The sequence below is a fragment of the Electrona antarctica genome (assembly GCF_951216825.1).
Source record: "Electrona antarctica genome assembly, chromosome: 14".
Taxonomy (NCBI): domain Eukaryota; kingdom Metazoa; phylum Chordata; class Actinopteri; order Myctophiformes; family Myctophidae; genus Electrona; species Electrona antarctica.
The window spans coordinates 12,326,828-12,349,577 of NC_136795.1; the positions used below are offsets into that span (position 1 = coordinate 12,326,828).

The 22,750-nt window shown below is 44.4% G+C and overlaps 1 protein-coding gene across 5 annotated transcripts in view; it reads left to right on the forward strand.

Moving 5' to 3' along the window:
* Positions 1-22,750, forward strand: part of crebbpb (CREB binding lysine acetyltransferase b) — a 79,667-nt gene that overhangs the window by 52,880 nt on the left and 4,037 nt on the right. For 2 of the 5 annotated variants that reach the window (XM_079520982.1, XM_079520983.1), the window contains exons 14-30: positions 998-1,375; positions 2,073-2,246; positions 3,077-3,260; positions 4,916-5,034; positions 6,152-6,391; positions 7,095-7,183; positions 8,536-8,646; positions 9,200-9,256; positions 11,116-11,193; positions 11,992-12,059; positions 12,157-12,307; positions 12,546-12,692; positions 15,104-15,217; positions 15,888-16,053; positions 16,829-16,996; positions 17,216-17,377; positions 21,821-22,102. In XM_079520982.1, the coding sequence (XP_079377108.1) occupies positions 998-1,375; positions 2,073-2,246; positions 3,077-3,260; positions 4,916-5,034; positions 6,152-6,391; positions 7,095-7,183; positions 8,536-8,646; positions 9,200-9,256; positions 11,116-11,193; positions 11,992-12,059; positions 12,157-12,307; positions 12,546-12,692; positions 15,104-15,217; positions 15,888-16,053; positions 16,829-16,996; positions 17,216-17,377; positions 21,821-22,102 (2,688 nt within the window). The remainder of the gene's footprint in view (positions 1-997; positions 1,376-2,072; positions 2,247-3,076; positions 3,261-4,915; positions 5,035-6,151; positions 6,392-7,094; positions 7,184-8,535; positions 8,647-9,199; positions 9,257-11,115; positions 11,194-11,991; positions 12,060-12,156; positions 12,308-12,545; positions 12,693-15,103; positions 15,218-15,887; positions 16,054-16,828; positions 16,997-17,215; positions 17,378-21,820; positions 22,103-22,750) is intronic. The other 3 variants (XM_079520985.1, XM_079520986.1, XM_079520984.1) reach the window with 2 other exon arrangements.

A 22,750-nucleotide genomic window follows, 5' to 3' on the forward strand; every position in this document is an offset into this window, starting at 1 on the left:
ACAATCAATTATTTCAAGGGCAGATGCTAGATACTTTAGCTTTCATCAGAAGCGATAATATAGTTCCGTGAGGTCACAGGGACTTTTTATTGAGCTCCTTAAACATTGCTTCAATTTCGAGAAAAACACAGCTAAAGATTGTCGCTAAAGATAGTGTGGATGGAGGGAAAATATTCAATAACGTCACAACGTGGAAGCAAAGCGTTGTCAGGTGACGGAGACGCCAAGAACCGGTAAAAATAATACTAGTGATGCTGGATGCATTATAAACTAATAACTTGTCCAATGTCGTTTTAGGCATAACATGAGTTGATGGATAATGAGACAGTAAAGTTTGAAATGCTACTCTGGTGTTCGACTCTGATTCCATTGATCATGTCCGCTATCTGTCAAGGGATGTACAAGGGACCTAGCCTCACGTAGCGATACTAATATCACTGCGTGGATATTAGTCTCGTCCCTCTCAGTGTTTTTTTCAGCAATGTCCCGCCCCTGTATATTTGCATACTGGGCCCTGGTCGGTTATAGCCTGGTTCCAGACGAATCTGGTTGGCTCATCACCATCCTGCCACAATTGAGAGGGGCCAGACTTAATCTTCCTGGGGCAATATGCATTGCAAAGGCAGATGAAGACTGGCTACGCGAGGCTACAACTTAAGGGACACATCTATCTGAGACAGAATACCACCTCTCTTGTATCTCTTCTTGTCACCCTTTTTGATAGATAAATGTGTTGGCTACTCTTTCACATGTTTGTTATTTAGATAGCATGTTGTTTAGACAGATTGTGTTTGATGTTCACCTTGTCTCCTAGTTTCTTAGAAGCATATAATAGTTCCTGGCACTCTACTTATGTGACTGTTCTGTTGTTCGTTGACTAGCGTTCATGCTTACTGTGTTTACTCTGATTTTGCACTTACTACTTTTGAGTTGCTCTGGATTAGAGCGTCTGCTAAAGGCCTCAGTTGTTAACGGTGACTATCCTCCCCTCCGGCAGCAGAACTCTAACCTCCCGCTGAACGCCATGAGCTCCCTGGGCCCTCAGCTACCGTGTGGCCCCATAGCCCTGCCCTCGCTCCGCGCCACCCCTCCACCCAATTCCTCCGCCAACCTGCAGCAGCCTCCTCCGCCCCAGCAGCAGCAGCACCACGCTCCCCCGCAAGCCCAGCCCCAGCCCTCCACGCCCGCCTCCTCCACTGGCGGCGGGCCTAACTCCACCCCAACCCACATCCCCAGTGGCATACCCGGTCCCCCCTCTGGCCTGGGCACGCCACCTGCTCCCTCCCAGCCCCTGACGCCCCTGCAGCCCCAGCCTGAACCCCCCGGCCAGATGCAGCAACCCACCTCGGTGCAGCCGCAGCACCCCAGCACACCGGTGAGAGAGCCCTATCCATAGCCATGCCCTCTGATGTTCCCTACACTAAGAACCCCTCTGCTGCTCTTTCCAAACGCATTCCTTTAACCACTTCCACTTCAGCCATATATATATACGCACACACACAAAGGGTGGCCAGAGCTAAGTGGGCAGAGAGGCCATCTGGTAATCAGAGGGTTGTTGTTTTTTGCACACTGGGCTGTCCTGTCTGTCCAAGTGTCCATGAGCAAGGCACTTTATCCGTAACTATTTGGAGCAGAGGCTGCCATTAATATGGAACAGTTGAGATGGGTTATATGCAGGACAGATTCTACAACAATATGTGCAAATACCCCACCAACAACTAACACAATTATTACCATTAGTATTACTATTATGCTTTGTCATACGACCAATAGTGAATATAGCCCATCTACAAGATCAAATCGCATTGCAATTTGAGCGAGTTGTAAGCTTGTAGATTTTCTATTTTCTCCGTTTTATTTATTTTTATTTACAGAATAGGGACCGCAAATGTTGAATGTGGTTAAAGGAATGTTAAATAGAAGTTCATGGCCAAGCGTTTTCATTTGAGTTGTTCAAATAGGATGCGTGCTTTGTATCAATTGGTGTCATAAGTCGGCATTCACAGTTGACTCCTCTCAGCCTTTTTTGTTCCAAGCTCGGTGTCAGAACATGTCTCTCTTTCCACCTGAAGCTGTCCCAGGCGGCAGCCAGCATAGACAACAGAGTGCCCACCCCTGGTTCTGTGGCGGAGGTCAGCTCCCAGCAGGCCCTGCCTGACATGAGCGGCGACAGCAAACCTGACTTGAAAGATGAAGAGGAGGACGGATGTGGCTCTGGGAAGAAGCAGACAGACTTAAAAATGGAGGTGTGCACACTTAACCTAATCGTAGAGGGTTTGACATGCTTTTCAGGATGCGCACACAAAAACTAAAGACAATAGTTGCATGACCTTCTGGATAAGGTCATGAAAATATCCCCATGGTTACAATTGATCATATTTAGTAGCTGTTTCTTTTTGTGCCTAGATTGAACTACGCCTTAGTTTAACCACAGATGTTTACATTACGGATGCACCGACTATTTGGCCACCAAAACTATTCAGCCAAATAGTGGCAAAAAATGCATATTAGGTATTCAGTTCGGTTGATTTTAGAGCCAATTGTTGTGATGACGTGATCAAAACGTGGCTTCAAGCACGTTACAGCCGCACACACATGCCTGTATGTAGCAACAAAGGTACGGCTGACGGCAATGGTACAACAACAAAAAAATCTGCCAACTGTTCCATTCGGTGCATCCCTAGTTTAAATATTATATATTTAAAGGGGCATTCCACTCATTTTCAACATTTTACTATGTCATTAATATACCTTAGAGCTGTTGTGTGGTAATAATAAAGTCCCCCCCGATTCTGTGTTTCCTAGAACTAGAGGTCTGAAAAAAATCATTAACATGGTGAAACACATCTTGATGATGTCATCAAGATGCGTTTCACCATGTTAATGATTGTTTTCATACTTGAAAATGGGTGGTTTTCCCCTTTAATATACAAGTAGAAGTTATTTATATACTAGTCAAACTTTAAACATTGTCTTGTGCTGCAGAGACATATAGTTTTACGTTTCTGCATTTAATCTCTGAACAAAAAATCTTTCAAAGATGAGATTTACCAAATGTCGCGGTGTCTCCACATAGGAGGAGGAAGAGGAAACCAAACCCCTGTTTGTGAAGAAGGAGGATCCGGATGGGGCGGAGCCAAAGCCCGAGCCAATGGAGACAGAAGAAAAGAAGCCCAACATCAAGGTCGAACCAAAAGAGGAGGATGAGAGCGGTGCTAACGGCACGTCGACCACCTCTCCTGCTCAAAACCGCAGGAAAAGTAAGAACGCTCATCGTTGACTTCATTGGACATAATGAAGAAGCGCCCCGGTTGTCCGACACGTTTGAGCTTATTGACTACGATTTGGGGTAGATTCATGGCATTTTCCAAAGCATTCCGTTTTCAACCATTCATTGCAGTGGAAATCTATTTGGAGTAGAGTTCTCAATCTCTGCCCGAACCCGGCCCGGCATTTTCGGGTAGGGCCGGGCCCAAAATGCACGATAATTAGTCGGGCCGGGCCGAGCCTCGGGCTCTGTGATTTTGATTCTTTTTTTTTTTTAATATTTTTATTATAACAAAAATAACAATTCTGTTGTTTGTGTAATGTATTTATTTAATATGAAGAGGGCTGAGCTGGTGAATGTTGGCGATTCACTTTTACAGTTTAGGCTATTATACTATATGTGACTGAAGGAGGAGGAGGCGATGATCAGCAGCAGGCAGCAGCGCACCAAAGTGACAGAATAGAACGGTGGTTGTTGAACTTGCTACCGCTGGCTGGCCTCTGGTTTGCCAACCAAATGAGCTGCTTACTGCTCAGCATCAACTATATAACTTAAGTCAACTTGCCATATGCTTAAATGTTTTATAAGACCATCGATTTATCCGCAATAGCTCGTTTTGGAAACGTCGGGGCTTAACGAGACACTGCTGTCTCGTTGAACCCAGCTGGGTGAATAAGCTAAATTAGGCTACCTAATCAACGGTAAATGCTCCATATAACTATGAAAGCGCCTGCACGTAATATAGTTACATGATGACCAAGCAATGTTACAGTCACACTGTAGGCTACAGCTATTTGGTATTTCAGAAGATGTTTACTCACCCCTGGAAATTGCTGGAAACCATTAGAATGTTGAAAATGGAACATTATCAGCCAATTAACGTGAGTTACATAAATCCTTTATTTCGGCGACTAGACTATTAGTGCGTTCTCTGACACGGTCGTCTCAATAATCCACGGCACCGCGGCCATATAGTGGCATTTTTTTCTCTTTTTTTTCACTCGGGCTTTTTCGGGTTTTCGGGCCTGACATTATGGTAATTGTTAGGGCCGGGCCTCGGGCCGACCCAGTTAGGGTAGGGTAGGGCCGGGCCTTAATTTTCAGGCCCGATGAGAACTCTAATTTGGAGAGACTTGAAACTTGCAAAATTGTACTGTGGCAAAGTTGCATTATTGTTGTGTTTATACAGTCATTAAAATCACATCAAAGTTTAGCTGAAATGAGTCCATGGATAAAAAGATTGCCGTTTTCTTAAGCTAACATTGACCTAATTTTGGAAGTGTTTTAATGACTCTGGGCAAAATGTACACTAATGTACAACAACCGGGCCGCAAAAACAAAATCACACTCATGTGAAGTAATGGTAATGTTTGTGACGGCCTGGTAGTGTTTGTTTAAATTCCTCTAAACAAACATTAAAAGTCCATAGACTTGGCAGCCACTGTTTGTTTAAAGTGCTCTAAAATTGGCTGCCATATGACTAAATGGTTTGTGTACAGTAGACGGCCAAAGCTGTGCGTAGACAATGACGTGTTTACACTGCCTGGTATGGTCCGTCAACAGTTATTAACGCCGTTAACGCAGTTATTATGCCTCCGTGTCAGTGATTGGTATTTCTGATAATGGTATAATGTCGTCTCTCTTCAGTCTTCAAGCCGGAGGAGCTGAGACAAGCACTGATGCCAACCCTGGAGGCTCTCTACAGGCAGGACCCGGAGTCACTGCCCTTCAGACAGCCTGTAGACCCCATCGTACTGGGCATCCCTGTAAGTACCTTCAGACAGCCAGTGTAGACCCCATCGTACTGGGCATCCCTGTAAGTACCTTCAGACAGCCTGTAGACCCCATCGTACTGGGCATCCCTGTAAGTACCTTCAGACAGCCTGTAGACCCCATCGTACTGGGCATCCCTGTAAGTACCTTCAGACAGCCTGTAGTAGACCCCATCGTACTGGGCATCCCTGTAAGTACCTTCAGACAGCCTGTAGACCCCATCGTACTGGGCATCCCTGTAAGTACCTTCAGACAGCCTGTAGACCCCATCGTACTGGGCATCCCTGTAAGTACCTTCAGACAGCCCGTAGACCCCATCGTACTGGGCATCCCTTTAAGTACCTTCAGACAGACTGTAGACCCCATCGTACTGGGCATCCCTGTAAGTACCTTCAGGCAGCCTGTAGACCCCATCGTACTGGGCATCCCTGTAAGTACCTTCAGACAGCCTGTAGTAGACCCCATCGTACTGGGCATCCCTGTAAGTACCTTCAGACAGCCTGTAGACCCCATCGTACTGGGCATCCCTGTAAGTACCTTCAGACAGCCCGTAGACCCCATCGTACTGGGCATCCCTGTAAGTACCTTCAGACAGCCTGTAGACCCCATCGTACTGGGCATCCCTGTAAGTACCTTCAGACAGTCTGTAGACCCCATCGTACTGGGCATCCCTGTAAGTACCTTCAGACAGCCCGTAGACCCCATCGTACTGGGCATCCCTGTAAGTACCTTCAGACAGCCTGTAGACCCCATCGTACTGGGCATCCCTGTAAGTACCTACCTTCAGACAGCCTGTAGACCCCATCGTACTGGGCATCCCCATAAGTACCTTCAGACAGCCTGTAGACCCCATCGTACTGGGCATCCCTGTAAATACCTTCAGACAGCCTGTAGACCCCATCGTACTGGGCATCCCCATAAGTACCTTCAGACAGCCTGTAGACCCCATTAAGGGACCCATGAAAATGTGTCGGACCCACAAATGGGTCCCGACCCACCGTTTGGGAACCAGTGCCATAGGCATAGATGATGAACGGGGACGTAACTGAGGCTTTAACGAAGCTTTTAACGCTTTCATTTTCATCCCCCTCCCCTCCCCCCCCTCGGCAGGACTACTTTGACATCGTGAAGAACCCCATCGACCTGTCGACCATCAAGCGGAAGCTGGACACGGGCCAGTACCAGGAGCCCTGGCAGTACGTGGACGACATCTGGGTCATGTTCAACAACGCCTGGCTCTACAACCGCAAGACGTCGCGCGTCTACAAGTACTGCACCAAGCTGGCCGAGGTGTTCGAGGCCGAGATCGACCCCGTCATGCAGGGCCTGGGCTACTGCTGCGGCCGGAAGGTTAGGAGGGGAGGCTCCCCATGGCTCTATAATTCAGTGGTTTTCAACCTTTGTCATACACTTATCACGGTCCATTATTTATTCTGCATGAGCCATGGACCACCATTTGATGACATTAACCCATTTTGACCTGAGATCAGATTCTAAAAATGTCTTCTACATCCTGACAGTTTTCTGAAAAAGCTGTGTTTCTATGTCAGTGGTTCTTCGATTTTTCAAAAATAGCAGACCTACAAGCTCGTAGCGCGCCACTCGGTGGCACGCTATGAGCTTGTAGATCTGCTATTTTTCAATAGCTAAAGCATAACATGATGCTAACACCAAAAGGGGTTCCCGCCCAAAATGGGTTAATCCTCTCAGACCCAAAACTAAAGAATATTTTGCATAAGTTGCACAATCCCTTACTAAATTTGATGTTGGTACCATAGGAGAGATAACAGGCAAACCTTGGTCAAAATAACAATTCTTCTTCTAAATTAAGCAAGGCAGATGTTTATCAATAAATTAACTCTTGAGAGTATAAAATGAAAACCAATAAATACTGCGTGAGTGCTATGGACATGATATCCACAGCGCTCCTTGGCTCAAACAGCGTTCTCTGTGAACACGGCACCTAATAGGCACGTAATAGACGGGCACGAGAACGATTTTGAGCCGTAAAAAGTAGAAATTGGCATTAACTTTTCTCTGGTTGCGTCCACAGTTCGAGTTCTCCCCCCAGACGCTGTGTTGCTACGGCAAACAGCTGTGTACAATCTCCAGGGATGGCACCTACTATAGCTACCAGAACAGGTAAGAACTTAGAAGACCCTCATTTGTACTCTGTCGTATTTTAGTGATACTAGATGACAGTAGGTAGACAAGAAAGGGGAAGAGAGATGGGAGGAAGACACACAGCAAAGGTCGAATCTGCGACGCACTGTAACGCTGGACTACCAGTCAAGGTGCCTGGACCGCTGAGCCACGGGCCAGGCCTAGATATGCTATTTTTTGGCACAGGACACCATTGTACGACTGTAGATAGATAGATTGATACTTTATTTGTCCTTTTGGACATTTGTTTTGTGCCAAGCAGTCATTAGGCTTCAGAGCGCCTATACTGACCGGGCTGAGTGGTGGAGACAGACGGAGATGGAGAGGTGCTGAAGATGTTGGTGCCCACGCTGGGCTGGCTGCTCAACTCACATACTGTATATGAAATGTGTCTTAGCTTAGCTACCTAAGATACAGTTATAGCTACATGTCAACACAGGGGTGTCGTTCACACTATTACTCGTTTAGAGGCGTGACACAAACACCAGAGGTAGATATTGTGTCTTGAGCAGAAACTGCGCTTGCGAGGAGTCCAATGTCCTAGAGGCAGCTCCAATGCTCCACCTGCTGGGCAGAAACCGCTACTGCATTCCAGTGGCTTCATTTATTGCACACAATCGCCAGCAAACTCTGCGAGGCTTGTCGGGGTATAATATAGCACTTCTGGCAGAAAGTCTCCGTGCTTGAGGATATGAGGATTTAATGGGGAACTAGAAGGGCAAAGAAAGTTCTTGGCAAGATGAAAATGTAGCAATTTTTTCTAAAACAATGTAGAGAAGGCTCACCTGAACTGCTTCTCATCTGTTCTGTGATAAAGTTAAGGCGTCTGAAACCATATACGGCAGCTTTGAAACTTGACTATTACTTCACTCTTACACATTCTGCAGCTCCCTCCACTCCTAGCATGTTCATGTCATTCATTCACCACCTCATAGTGCATGTCACGTATATGAAATCGAATGACTGGTGAAAGTAGTGATGCCCAACATCTCGGCATGCAGTCCGGATGGCATCCCCAGACTTCAAAGTCATTTATCATTGGCATGTATCCACTTTTTCCATTAACACAGCATGATTGTAGCATGTTTTTTGTTTTCTGTGGCAGTTTGAATGAGGACCATTTCCATTGTGACTAACCTGTACCGCTGCGTGTGTGTGTGCGTGTGCGTGTGCGTGTGCGTGTGCGTGTGCGTGTGCGTGTGTGTGTGTGTGTGTGTGTGTGTGTGTGTGTGTGTGTGTGTCTCCTGCCGCCTGCCCTTCACCCATGCTCCGTCCTCTGTTCTGTCTGCATTCTGTCTGTGCTGCTACTGTGTGTACTGCGCTGGCCGCAGTTCACCCAAATTTGGACTTATTTCCGACAGGTATCACTTCTGCGAGAAGTGCTTCAACGAGATCCAGGGCAACAGTGTGACGCTAGGGGACGACCCGGCACAGCCGCAGACGTAAGTTGCTGTTGTATCTTGTCGCCGTGGCTAAGTTTGGTTTCGATTAACTACATGAACCCTAGCGGAGTCTAGTATAGAGCGCTTGTGGAAACCAGTCAATTAACCCATTTAGACCTGAGGACGATTCTACAAATGCCTTCTAAATGCTAACAGTTTTCTGAAAAACCCATGTTTCTATGTCAGTCAAGGTCCTCCAAAAATATATGTAATTGGCCGCTGACCCCCATCTGAAAATATGTTGTTCCAGGGAGCCCTCCAGAAGCAAAGATTTGAGTTAAAAACGCTCGCTCTGAAAGAATATATATTCAAAGATTTGCGCCACATTTTCACGATTTTTCAGAAATAGCAGACCTACAAGCTCATAGCGCGGCACTCGGTGCCGCGCTATGAGCTTGTAGATCTGCTTTTTTTCAATAGTTAAATATTACATAATGCTTAAAACACCAAAAGGGGTTAAGTATAGGGATAAAAGAATGCATGCTGCAGTTAAGTCTTCAGTCACAAAGGCTGGTTAATAAATTATTTCTCTCTCTCCCTCTTTTCCACCCAGCATGATATCAAAAGAGCAGTTTGAGAAGAAGAAGAATGACATGTTGGACCCTGAGCCGTAAGTACAGTCCAGGGCAGTGGTTCTCAAACTGTTTTTAATTTCAAGGACTCCCTCTTAAGCCCACAGTTCTACTGCGTACTACGTGTTACCCGCGTTTTAATCAAATATTCTACGCTGCCGAGATTGTTTTATTACCTTTAGATCATACGCTGAAGTATTTGGGCTTTTGATCCGTGAAAATCCGGCAAAAGAAAGTTACTCCGTTTGTTATGTACGATCACACCACCCGCCATCTTGGTACGCCACAAGACCGGTGCACAAGACCCTCCTTCATGAGGCGTTGTACCCCGTTCACTTGCATTGGCCTCCATTTCCCAGAAGCCCTAGCAGCCCAGCACATGGGTTGATTTCCGCTTTCGTCATCATAACATGAAGGTCTCTCCACCAGCTCCGCGGGAAAGACGGAGTTTCTTTTTAATTATTAAAATACGGCGATTTAAACACATAAAACAAATGTCGGGTATATCGTATTAAGCAGGGCCTATAGTTTGATGAAACAATTTAAATCCCTCAAAGTGTTAAGTTGCAACCATTATCCCCAATGCCGGTTGCAAGGAGTTGGTGCGGTTGACCTTAAAACAGTTTTGTTGCAAGAAGTTGCATTGGTGCGGTTGACCTTAAAACTGTTTTGTTGCGACTAGTTGCATTGGTGCGGTATGGCCTTTAACTCTATCTCTACCGCTAGCTGTTAGCATAAACCCCAGTTCCCAGTGCCAGCATACGCGTTCACTTTAAAATATGGAGTCGTCGTCCCCCACACACACACACACACACACACACACACTGATTCGCTACATACACTCGCTACACATTGGAACAAGCACACACTGTTTACCTTTCGTCAGAAGCTTTTACATGGCGGCAGCGTCACGGTACAAAGGCACAAATTAAATTGGCTGGCAGAAAATCCACCAAGGACAGTGATCCTGCAGTCCGATTTATGGAGGTTTGGAAATCCTCCTTTCAACTGCTTGGCACTGTAATAAATTTGCAATCCCATAGTTAGAACGGTGGGGCGTTGCTATAGGAACCGGACCAATGTTAACACTCCCATTGCCCAGGACGAAGTTCTTTGTCCTTTCTATTAGTAACGCCCGACGCTCAGGACGAAGTATTGTCCTAAAGACGAAGTTTATTGATACGAGAACGGATCGCCTGGCTGTATAGCCCAGGCGCGCCTGCTGGGCTCTCCTCTGTGACGCGCAAGAGTGAGACGTCATCAAAAAACTCCCTCCTCTGTTTAGCTGATAAACGAAAATCTTAAAACGTTCATAAATCGCGATCTAAATCATCCCGTCTTTTTCTGAAAAAAGATCCTGTTAGACGGCGCTCCGCGGTCCAGTTGCTAGTCTCGATAGATTTATTCTTGTCTCCCGTTGTTGTCGATCGACTCTAAAGTGCTGTGGCAGTGTGGCTATTGTTAGCTGCTACACAACATCATGAACTTCCGGCCGGTCCGTCCGGAAAAGGCGTCCGTGTTTATAAATCGACTGGGCGCATGAATGTAATGGATTAAATTGTTCCAGGCAATTAAAGTGTTAAAAGCTTCCGTAGGCCTCAACCATTATATAGACGGAGTATACATATATACAGACCTGGGATATGACGCCACCTAGCGTCGACGTCCGTATATATACATACCTGGGGGGAAAAAAGAGTTAAACTCCCCCTACAAATTACAGACTTGCGACGGTCAATTTAAAACCTCCTTAAGGAACCCTGAGAGTCCCTCTATGCCACTTTGAGAACCACTGGTCTAGGGCAATAAGTGGCTCCCATCTTTACAATGATGATGATTAAGGTAAATCCTCACTGAGGATAAGATGAAAGTAAGACAGAATGTTTGTCTTTGGCAGGTATGTCGAATGTAAAGACTGTGGACGTAAGATGCATCAGATCTGTGTGCTGCACTATGATGTCATCTGGCCTTCAGGGTGAGTGCACTTCTTTATGCTTCTGAATTCTACAGTATATCCTATCATTCTACAAACCTCTCTCCTTCTGTCTGACCGGGTTGTTCTCCTCGGTGCGTCCAGCAATTGATATGAATTTGATATGAATTTGCACACGGCCACTGATCGTTACTATGTGCCGACACTCAGGCTCCCAACGTTCAAGCTGTTTATGTTTCTTTGGAAACTCTGTTTAATGCTACGGCCGGAATTTTCACTGTTGCTGCGGGGTCCTCATAGTACTCTTTGGTGCCAACAGCGTGATCGTGCTTACTCACTGATAGTGTGCGTGTGTGCGTGCATGCATGCACTTGACGACGATCTGCCTTACGATTGCAGAGAAACATTTCTCTCTCTGAATCACAACACGTGGACCTGAAGTGTGTTTGTGTGTAATGTATGTGTACTGTGTATGCGGACTCTCAAGGGTTCCGCGAAGCATTCGCTTCGGTCGACCTGCCTCAAAAATATATTATGCATTCACCTGATTGATGCTAATAGTTGCTACTACTACTTTCTTTAGAGATGTTCACTAATGCAATGCATATGTACACAGCACATAACACAAAGTCTGCAAATAGGTTTGAGTGTGCATATCTCTGTATGGATGGACTAGTAATAAATTATATAGAATCTGTATTGTCTATTTTACCTGCTATAGACCTCTTTATAAGATGAATCTTGAATGAAGTTGTAATTATATGAATGATCTCAGAGGGATGTATCATCGACCACTTTGATCAAGCCGTTTCAACATTTCCAATTTCCCTCTTCTTCCAGATTTGTTTGTGACAACTGTCTCAAGAAGTCTAACAAAACAAGAAAAGATAACAAGTTTTCAGCCAAAAGTAAGTCTGGTGTATTATGCATAATGTAAAACCAGTGATCCTCTTCATGACATGGGCAGCCCAAGGTAATCCCTTAACGTGTTTTTGTGTTCGTCAGGACTGCAGACCACCAGGCTGGGCATGTATATCGAGGACAGAGTGAACAAGTACTTGAAGAGACAGAACCACCCGGAAGCAGGCGAGGTGTTTGTGCGGGTCGTGGCCAGTTCCGACAAAAACGTGGAGATCAAGCCTGGCATGAAATCCAGGTAATCATATGATGATGGAAAAATTCTTACATTCTTTCTATCCCTTTCAGCTTCTCTAAAACAGGGCTTTCCTCATATACACTATACACTATAAAAATAAAGCTAAGACTAAAACTGAATAAAATGTAAAAGTATGCATGCACTCGTAAACCTAACTAACAAACTAAAACTACTACTATAGATTTTCCAAACACAACTTGACCAGTATCCAACTATCTCCTGCTCTCTCTTTGCACAGGTTTGTGGACTCAGGCGAAATGGTGGAGACCTTCCCATACAGAACCAAAGCACTTTTTGCATTTGAGGAAATCGACGGGGTGGACGTGTGCTTCTTCGGAATGCATGTGCAGGAGTACGGCTCCGAGTGCCCCTTCCCCAACACCAGGTAAATAAAACAATGCAGGAGCACGGCTCCGAGTGCCCCTTCCCCAACACCAGGTAAATAAAACAATGCAGGAGCACGGCTCCGAGTGCCCCTTCCCCAACACCAGGTAAATAAAACAATGCAGGAGCACGGCTCCGAGTGCCCCTTCCCCAACACCAGGTAAATAAAACAATGCAGGAGCACGGCTCCGAGTGCCCCTTCCCCAACACCAGGTAAATAAAACAATGCAGGAGTACGGCTCCGAGTGCCCCTTCCCCAACACCAGGTAAATAAAACAATGCAGGAGCACGGCTCCGAGTGCCCCTTCCCCAACACCAGGTAAATAAAACAATGCAGGAGCACGGCTCCGAGTGCCCCTTCCCCAACACCAGGTAAATAAAACAATGCAGGAGTACGGCTCCGAGTGCCCCTTCCCCAACACCAGGTAAATAAAACAATGCAGGAGCACGGCTCCGAGTGCCCCTTCCCCAACACCAGGTAAATAAAACAATGCAGGAGTACGGCTCCGAGTGCCCCTTCCCCAACACCAGGTAAATAAAACAATGCAGGAGCACGGCTCCGAGTGCCCCTTCCCCAACACCAGGTAAATAAAGCAATGCAGGAGCACGGCTCCGAGTGCCCCTTCCCCAACACCAGGTAAATAAAACAATGCAGGAGTACGGCTCCGAGTGCCCCTTCCCCAACACCAGGTAAATAAAACAATGCAGGAGCACGGCTCCGAGTGCCCCTTCCCCAACACCAGGTAAATAAAACAATGCAGGAGTACGGCTCCGAGTGCCCCTTCCCCAACACCAGGTAAATAAAACAATGCAGGAGCACGGCTCCGTGTGCCCCTTCCCCAACACCAGGTAAATAAAACAATGCAGGAGCACGGCTCCGAGTGCCCCTTCCCCAACACCAGGTAAATAAAACAATGCAGGAGTACGGCTCCGAGTGCCCCTTCCCCAACACCAGGTAAATAAAACAATGCAGGAGCACGGCTCCGAGTGCCCCTTCCCCAACACCAGGTAAATAAAACAATGCAGGAGTACGGCTCCGAGTGCCCCTTCCCCAACACCAGGTAAATAAAACAATGCAGGAGCACGGCTCCGTGTGCCCCTTCCCCAACACCAGGTAAATAAAACAATGCAGGAGCACGGCTCCGAGTGCCCTTTCCCCAACACCAGGTAAATAAAACAATGCAGGAGCACGGCTCTGAGTGCCCCTTCCCCAACACCAGGTAAATAAAACAATGAAGGAGTACGCCTCCGAGTGCCCCTTCCCCAACACCAGGTAAATAAAACAATGCAGGAGTACGCCTCCGAGTGCCCCTTCCCCAACACCAGGTAAATAAAACAATGCAGGAGCACGGCTCTGAGTGCCCCTTCCCCAACACCAGGTAAATAAAACAATGCAGGAGTACGCCTCCGAGTGCCCCTTCCCCAACACCAGGTAAATAAAACAATGCAGGAGTACGCCTCCGAGTGCCCCTTCCCCAACACCAGGTAAATAAAACAATGCAGGAGCACGGCTCCGAGTGCCCCTTCCCCAACACCAGGTAAATAAAACAATGCAGGAGCACGGCTCCGAGTGCCCCTTCCCCAACACCAGGTAAATAAAACAATGCAGGAGTACGGCTCCGAGTGCCCCTTCCCCAACACCAGGTAAATAAAACAATGCAGGAGCACGGCTCCGAGTGCCCCTTCCCCAACACCAGGTAAATAAAACAATACAGGAGCACGGCTCCGAGTGCCCCTTCCCCAACACCAGGTAAATAAAACAATGCAGGAGCACGGCTCCGAGTGCCCCTTCCCCAACACCAGGTAAATAAAACAATACAGCACTTAAGTATTGTATACTTAAGTGCAATATTGAGGTATTTGTACTTTACTTGACTATTTCCAATACTTTTACTTCTACTCCACTACATCTCAGAAGTAAATATTGTACTTTTACTCCACTACATTTTTTTAAAAGTTACTTAGTTTAGTTCACTTAGTAACTTACTAGTTACTTTGTAGATTTTGATTATTATTACAAAACATACATTAACCACTTCAGCCCTATACACTTTTCGGCCATTTGAAAATAGCCGATCTACAAGCATGCGATGTGATGCATTGTGAGCTTGTAGATCTACTATTTTCAAAAAAGACTGGAAATGGCACATTCTGCATAGTGAGTACTTTTGGGCAGACTTTTGGTACTTTAAGTACATTTTTATGCCAATACTTTAGTACTTTTAGTCAGGTACATTTTGAATTCCGGACTTTTACTTGTAACGGAGTAGTTCTACATTGCAGTGTTGATCCAGCAACCCAGTAAACTATGGTGATACAGGCACAGCCAGCCAGGCGGGGTGGTCTTGATTGTATGGTTTTTGCCACGTTGTTGTAACCTGCTCTGTTCTCGTCCCGGGCGTTTTCTTGCAGACGTGTTTACATATCATACCTGGACAGTATTCACTTCTTCAGACCCCGTGGGCTACGGACTGCAGTCTACCATGAAATCCTAATAGGGTACCTGGAATACGTGAAGAAACTGGGGTGAGTGGAAGAACAACATGACGAGTTTTTAACCTCTTAGCCCATTAAGACCTGAGACCGGATTCTACAAATATCTTCTAAATCCTGACATTTTTTGATGTATTCGGCTGCCGACCCCCATCTGAATTTTTTTTGTACCAGGGACCCCCCCCCCCAGAAGCAAAGATTTGAGTAAAAAAGAATGGTCGCTGTAAAAGAATATATTCAAAGATTTGCACACGTTTTCATGATTCTTCAAAAATAGCAGATCTACAAGCTCGTAGTGCACCACTCGGTGCTGTGCTATGACCTTGTAGATCTGCTATTTTTCAATAGCTAATGTTTAAAATAATGGGTTAAAAGCTAAGGTCACACAGATGCGTCCTCAGGTCTAAATGGGTTTTAACCCATTTTGGGCGGGAACCCGTTTTGGTGTTAGCATTATGCTATGCTTTAGCTATTGAAAAATAGCAGATCTACAAGCTCATAGCGCGCCACCGAGTGGCGCGCTACGAGCTTGTAGGTCTGCTATTTTTGAAAAATCGAAGAACCACTGACATAGAAACATAGCTTTTTCAGAAAACTGTCAGGATGTAGAAGACATTTTTAGAATCTGATCTCAGGTCAAAATGGGTTAATGGTGTTTTCTTGGCTAGAGCCAAAGTGACACATGGTGTCCTTTCCCCTGCAGGTACGTTATGGGCCACATCTGGGCCTGCCCTCCCAGTGAAGGAGACGACTACATCTTCCACTGCCACCCTATCGACCAGAAGATCCCCAAACCCAAGAGGCTGCAGGAGTGGTACAGAAAGATGCTGGACAAGGCGTTTGCCGAGAGGATCCTACAGGATTTCAAGGTCAGGCCGATGACCTTGTCACGTGTCAACTTGTTGTGTAGTTTTGTGTAAGGCACGGCCATTTTATTTGTGTATAGCACATTTCAACAAGGCAATTGAGTGTGCTTTACACAGAACATCAAGCAAGGCAAACGCAATTATACAATGGCGGCAGGATGCATAAAACAAAAGAAGTTCAAATGAATAAAAATAAGTCCATCAAAGGCAATAGCAAACAGAAAAGTATTTAGTTGTGTTTTAAACATCAATTGGTTCCAGATATGTGGTGCATAAAAACTAAATAGTGCTTCCCCACGTTTATTGTTGGATTTGGGGACAGAAAGCAGACCTTTCCCAGATGACCTGAGGGATCTGGATGGTTCATGGTTAGACATGTATTTTGACTGAAAACCTTTCAAAGCTTTATAGACCTGCATTGCAGAACCAATGACAAGATTTTAGGGTTTTCAAAGCACTGGCCGTGGGTTTGTCACTGGATTTATATTTCCCCAGACAATTGGTAGGCAGATATCTCTGATCGTCTGCAACACGACACTACACATTATGTAAAAGAAAAAGAAAAGATTATGGAACATTTTAATGTATCATTTGTGATCTGTTTTGAAGAGTTGAAGGCTTACCAGTTTGACAAAAAACTGGTAAGGTGTCGACGTGACCTCGTCTGTTTAAAATGTCATTTTTTGTGATGCAACGTGTCATGCAGTGTAGCAGACATTATCTTTTAGTGTGCGGGTTGTACTTAACCTGACACAAGGCTTTTTTTGTGCGCGTGCAGGACATTTTCAAGCAGGCAACAGAAGACCGACTAACCAGTGCCGCCGAGTTGCCCTACTTCGAAGGAGACTTCTGGCCCAACGTCTTGGAGGAGAGCATCAAGGAGCTGGAGCAGGAGGAGGAGGAGAGGAAGAAGGAGGAGACTACGGCCTCCTGCGACACTCCAGAGGTAAGATGGAGGAAGATGAGCATCTAAACACAAACAGTAAATATGCTAAGAAAATAACAACGCCCTCAAGTCTTCATTATATAAAAGCTTTTAGCAGCCACTCAGACTTTGTATAACCACTCTGTTTAATTGCATAACCTCATCTCGTCGTTTGCACGTAACCTATGGCCCTCCGCGACGCCCGCCCTCCCGCACTCATTTATTAATTTTTCTTACCAGGGAGTGCAACCCGACAGCAAGAACGCCAAGAAGAAGAACAACAAAAAGGCCAACAAAAACAAGGGCAGTGTGAGCCGAGCCAATAAGAAGAAGCCTGGGATGCCGAATGTAGCCAATGACCTGTCCCAGAAGCTCTACGCCTCCATGGAGAAGCATAAAGAGGTGGGAGATTCTGAATGAAAAAAACGTTAAACGTACTAATGAAGTACTCATTCGGGGCGTGGCCACCATTCTGTATGTGTGCCAGCCATTTGGAACGCCTGCCTGTATGGAGCTGGCAGGTTCTGGAGAAACGCTCATCCGATTCATAGATAATAATAATACAACTTTATTTGTATAGCTCCTTTCATGACATGAAAGCAGAAAAGTAGAAAGCTGCTTCACCGTGTTTTTTAGTTGCCATTGTAGGCACATCACGCAGGCCAGCAGTGGAGGACCTGAGGGGAAAACAACCGGGAGCCAATGCAGTAAAGCTAAAACTGTAGTAATATGATGGATGTATTTGATTGTTTTAGAACTCTTGAAACATCACACTAGGCCTGCCTTATGTCAATGTTACGTCCTTTCATCTGCACTGTGTACTGTACTCAAACTGGCACCATCTGATATAGGACAGGTCATTCTGACATCTGCGGTTCAAGAAGCTTAGAAACTATAAACATACTAGCAAAGCACGAATGCCAATACATGGTGTAAATCAGTGGTTCCCAAATGGTGTGCCGTGAGACTAGTCTAGGTGACAACCACACCTGTTGCTATATAGATTGCATATATTATACCATATCATATATACGATGAGTATATAACTCTATTTTCAGGCTGCTAATATTGTCTTATATTGTGCTCATCAGAGAACTGGTCACCGAGTTATGTACATTACTGTAGTGGGGGGGGGTGTGTGTGACTATTGTCATGGCAGATCCCTCAACAAGATTTAATTTGTGCCATTTTAGTGATGATTGGAGCATACGATTGTGACGTCGACCCACACTCTAGGCTTTTTTTATTATAGGATAATATACTATATTGTGAATTTGGAATATAGAGGCAACAAAAATCAAGGTTCAAGGTTGTACTTTATTATTAGATCTTGTGTACAGGTACATAAGAGTAAAAACGTGTTGTTTTTGTTTGACTTCCTTCAGACAATGCAGCAGCATAGATAACATCAATGCAGCAGCATAGATAACATCAATGCAGCAGCATAGATAACATCAATGCAGCAGCATAGATAACATCAATGCAGCAGCATAGATAACATCAATGCAGCAGCATAGATAACATCAATGCAGCAGCATAGATAACATCAATGCAGCAGCATAGATAACATCAATGCAGCAGCATAGATAACATCAATGCAGCAGCATAGATAACATCAATGCAGCAGCATAGATAACATCAATGCAGCAGCATAGATAACATCAATGCAGCAGCATAGATAACATAGATAACATCAATGCAGCAGCATAGATAACATCAATGCAGCAGCATAGATAACATAGATAACATCAATGCAGCAGCATAGATAACATAGATAACATCAATGCAGCAGCATAGATAACATCAATGCAGCAGCATAGATAACATAGATAACATCAATGCAGCAGCATAGATAACATAGATAACATCAATGCAGCAGCATAGATAACATAGATAACATCAATGCAGCAGCATAGATAACATCAATGCAGCAGCATAGATAACATAGATAACATCAATGCAGCAGCATAGATAACATCAATGCAGCAGCATAGATAACATCAATGCAGCAGCATAGATAACATAGATAACATCAATGCAGCAGCATAGATAACATCAATGCAGCAGCATAGATAACATAGATAACATCAATGCAGCAGCATAGATAACATAGATAACATCAATGCAGCAGCATAGATAACATCAATGCAGCAGCATAGATAACATAGATAACATCAATGCAGCAGCATAGATAACATCAATGCAGCAGCATAGATAACATCAATGCAGCAGCATAGATAACATAGATAACATCAATGCAGCAGCATAGATAACATAGATAACATCAATGCAGCAGCATAGATAACATCAATGCAGCAGCATAGATAACATCAATGCAGCAGCATAGATAACATCAATGCAGCAGCATAGATAACATCAATGCAGCAGCATAGATAACATCAATGCAGCAGCATAGATAACATCAATGCAGCAGCATAGATGACATCAATGCAGCAGCATAGATAACATCAATGCAGCAGCATAGATAACATCAATGCAGCAGCATAGATAACATAGATAACATCAATGCAGCAGCATAGATAACATCAATGCAGCAGCATAGATAACATAGATAACATCAATGCAGCAGCATAGATAACATAGATAACATCAATGCAGCAGCATAGATAACATCAATGCGGCAGCATAGATAACATCAATGCGGCAGCATAGATAACATCAATGCGGCAGCATAGATAACATCAATGCGGCAGCATAGATAACATCAATGCGGCAGCATAGATAACATCAATGCGGCAGCATAGATAACATCAATGCGGCAGCATAGATAACATCAATGCGGCAGCATAGATAACATCAATGCGGCAGCATAGATAACATCAATGCGGCAGCATAGATAACATCAATGCAGCAGCATAGATAACATCAATGCAGCAGCATAGATAACATCAATGCAGCAGCATAGATAACATCAATGCGGCAGCATAGATAACATCAATGCAGCAGCATAGATAACATCAATGCAGCAGCATAGATAACATCAATGCAGCAGCATAGATAACATCAATGCAGCAGCATAGATAACATGGATAACATCAATGCAGCAGCATAGATAACATCAATGCAGCAGCATAGATAACATCAATGCAGCAGCATAGATAACATGGATAACATCAATGCAGCAGCATAGATAACATCAATGCAGCAGAATAGATAACATGGATAACATCAATGCAGCAGCATAGATAACATCAATGCAGCAGCATAGATAACATCAATGCAGCAGAATAGATAACATGGATAACATCAATGCAGCAGCATAGATAACATCAATGCAGCAACATAGATAACATAGATAACATCAATGCAGCAGCATAGATAACATAGATAACATCAATGCAGCAGCATAGATAACATAGATAACATCAATGCAGCAGCATAGATAACATAGATAACATCAATGCAGCAACATAGATAACATCAATGCAGCAGCATAGATAACATCAATGCAGCAGCATAGATAACATAGATAACATCAATGCAGCAGCATAGATAACATCAATGCAGCAGCATAGATAACATCAATGCAGCAGCATAGATAACATCAATGCAGCAGCATAGATAACATAGATAACATCAATGCAGCAGCATAGATAACATCAATGCAGCAGCATAGATAACATCAATGCAGCAGCATAGATAACATAGATAACATCAATGCAGCAGCATAGATAACATCAATGCAGCAGCATAGATAACATAGATAACATCAATGCAGCAGCATAGATAACATAGATAACATCAATGCAGCAGCATAGATAACATAGATAACATCAATGCAGCAGCATAGATAACATAGATAACATCAATGCAGCAGCATAGATAACATCAATGCAGCAGCATAGATAACATAGATAACATCAATGCAGCAGCATAGATAACATAGATAACATCAATGCAGCAGCATAGATAACATAGATAACATCAATGCAGCAGCATAGATAACATAGATAACATCAATGCAGCAGCATAGATAACATAGACAACATCAATGCAGCAGCATAGATAACATAGATAACATCAATGCAGCAGCATAGATAACATAGATAACATCAATGCAGCAGCATAGATAACATAGATAACATCAAACGGCAACAACAGCAAAAAAAGAGGATAGAATAAGGAGTGCAAAAAAGAGAAAAAGAGTAAAAAGAGTATCAAACTGTACATGTGCATGTTTTCCCTGTAGTAGCAAAGTTAGGTGAACAGTTAACTCATTTTGACCTGAGATCAGATTCAAAAAATGTCTTCTAAATCCTGACAGTTTTCTGAAAAAGCTATGTTTCTATGCGCTTGTAAATCTGCTATTTTTCAATAGCTAAAGCATGACATAATGCTAACACCAAAAGGGGTTCCCGCCCAAAATGGGTTAAGAGAGCGATAACATGTAGAGGCTATTTTGCGTGGATATGAGGCGTGCCTTGTGAGATTTTGACTTGCTCATTGGTGTACCTTGTTAGCCTCGCGTAGCGATACTAATCACTGCGTGGATATTAGTATCGTCCCTCTCAGTGACGGTGTTAGATTTTTTTTCCTGCAATCTCCCGCCCCATATTTGCATACTGGGCCCTGGTTGGTTATAGCGTGGTTCCAGACGAATCTGGTTGGCTCGTCACCATTTCGGCAGTGAAGTCCTCCCCCAAAGAGAGGGGCCAGACTTAATCTGCCTGAGGCAGTATGCATTGCAAAGGCAGATGAAGGCTGGCTACGCGAGGCCTAGTATCTTGGGTCATGAAAAGTTTGAAAGCATTCGGTTGGTGAAATAACAAATATTTCTGTGTGACGTCACGTGACGCCACATCGTCTCTGCGGCTCCCGATCCAGGTGTTCTTCGTGATCCACCTGCACGCCGGGCCCTCCATCAACACGCTGCCGCCCATCATGGACCCCGACCCGCTGCTGGCCAACGACCTGATGGACGGCCGCGACGCATTCCTGACGCTGGCCCGCGACAAGCACTGGGAGTTCAGCTCGCTGCGGCGCTGCAAGTGGAGCAGCATGTGCATGCTGGTGGAGCTGCACAACCAGGGCCAGGACCGCTTCGTCTACACCTGCAACGAGTGCAAGCACCACGTGGAGACGCGCTGGCACTGCACCGTCTGCGAGGTATGGCGAGGGAGGGGTGCAAACATACACGCCTGCACACCAGTCATTTTAGTTTTGGAAGATCCATTGCTTTTAGTTTTGATGTTTCTTTATTAACATTTTCAAATCACATATGGGTCAAATTGAAAATAACATGCAAAAATGAGTATTTCTCCCCTCAACCATTAACAAAAGAGAAAATTTAAAATATATTTTTTCATGAATAAAATGTAATTTTGTCCATTCTGTATGGTAAGAGTATGTTAATAGAATATTAACTTATACAGTTGGGGTGGTTGCATTTTGTCTCCCTGCTCTTCTATTGAGACATTTAGATTGTGTCAAAGGATTTTATGAGAGAAATACTTGATTTCTGACTGAAAAGGTTAGGATGAAAGAATGCATGATTCATATTTACAAAATGTGTTATTTATTGTTACATATTGAGCAAAGTAATTTCAATCTTGACTTGTACGCACCATGAACCGTTAACACTGATCAACCCACAGCAGAGCTGCGTAGTTACCACGAGCAAAATGTTTAATCTGCCTTAAAAGCCTGAATTAATGGAAGTTCATTTCACCACATATACTTTAGTTTTAGTTTTATTTTATTCATCTTATTTTAGTTTCTGTTAACAAATAATGTTTTCCCTTTTCATTTTAGACA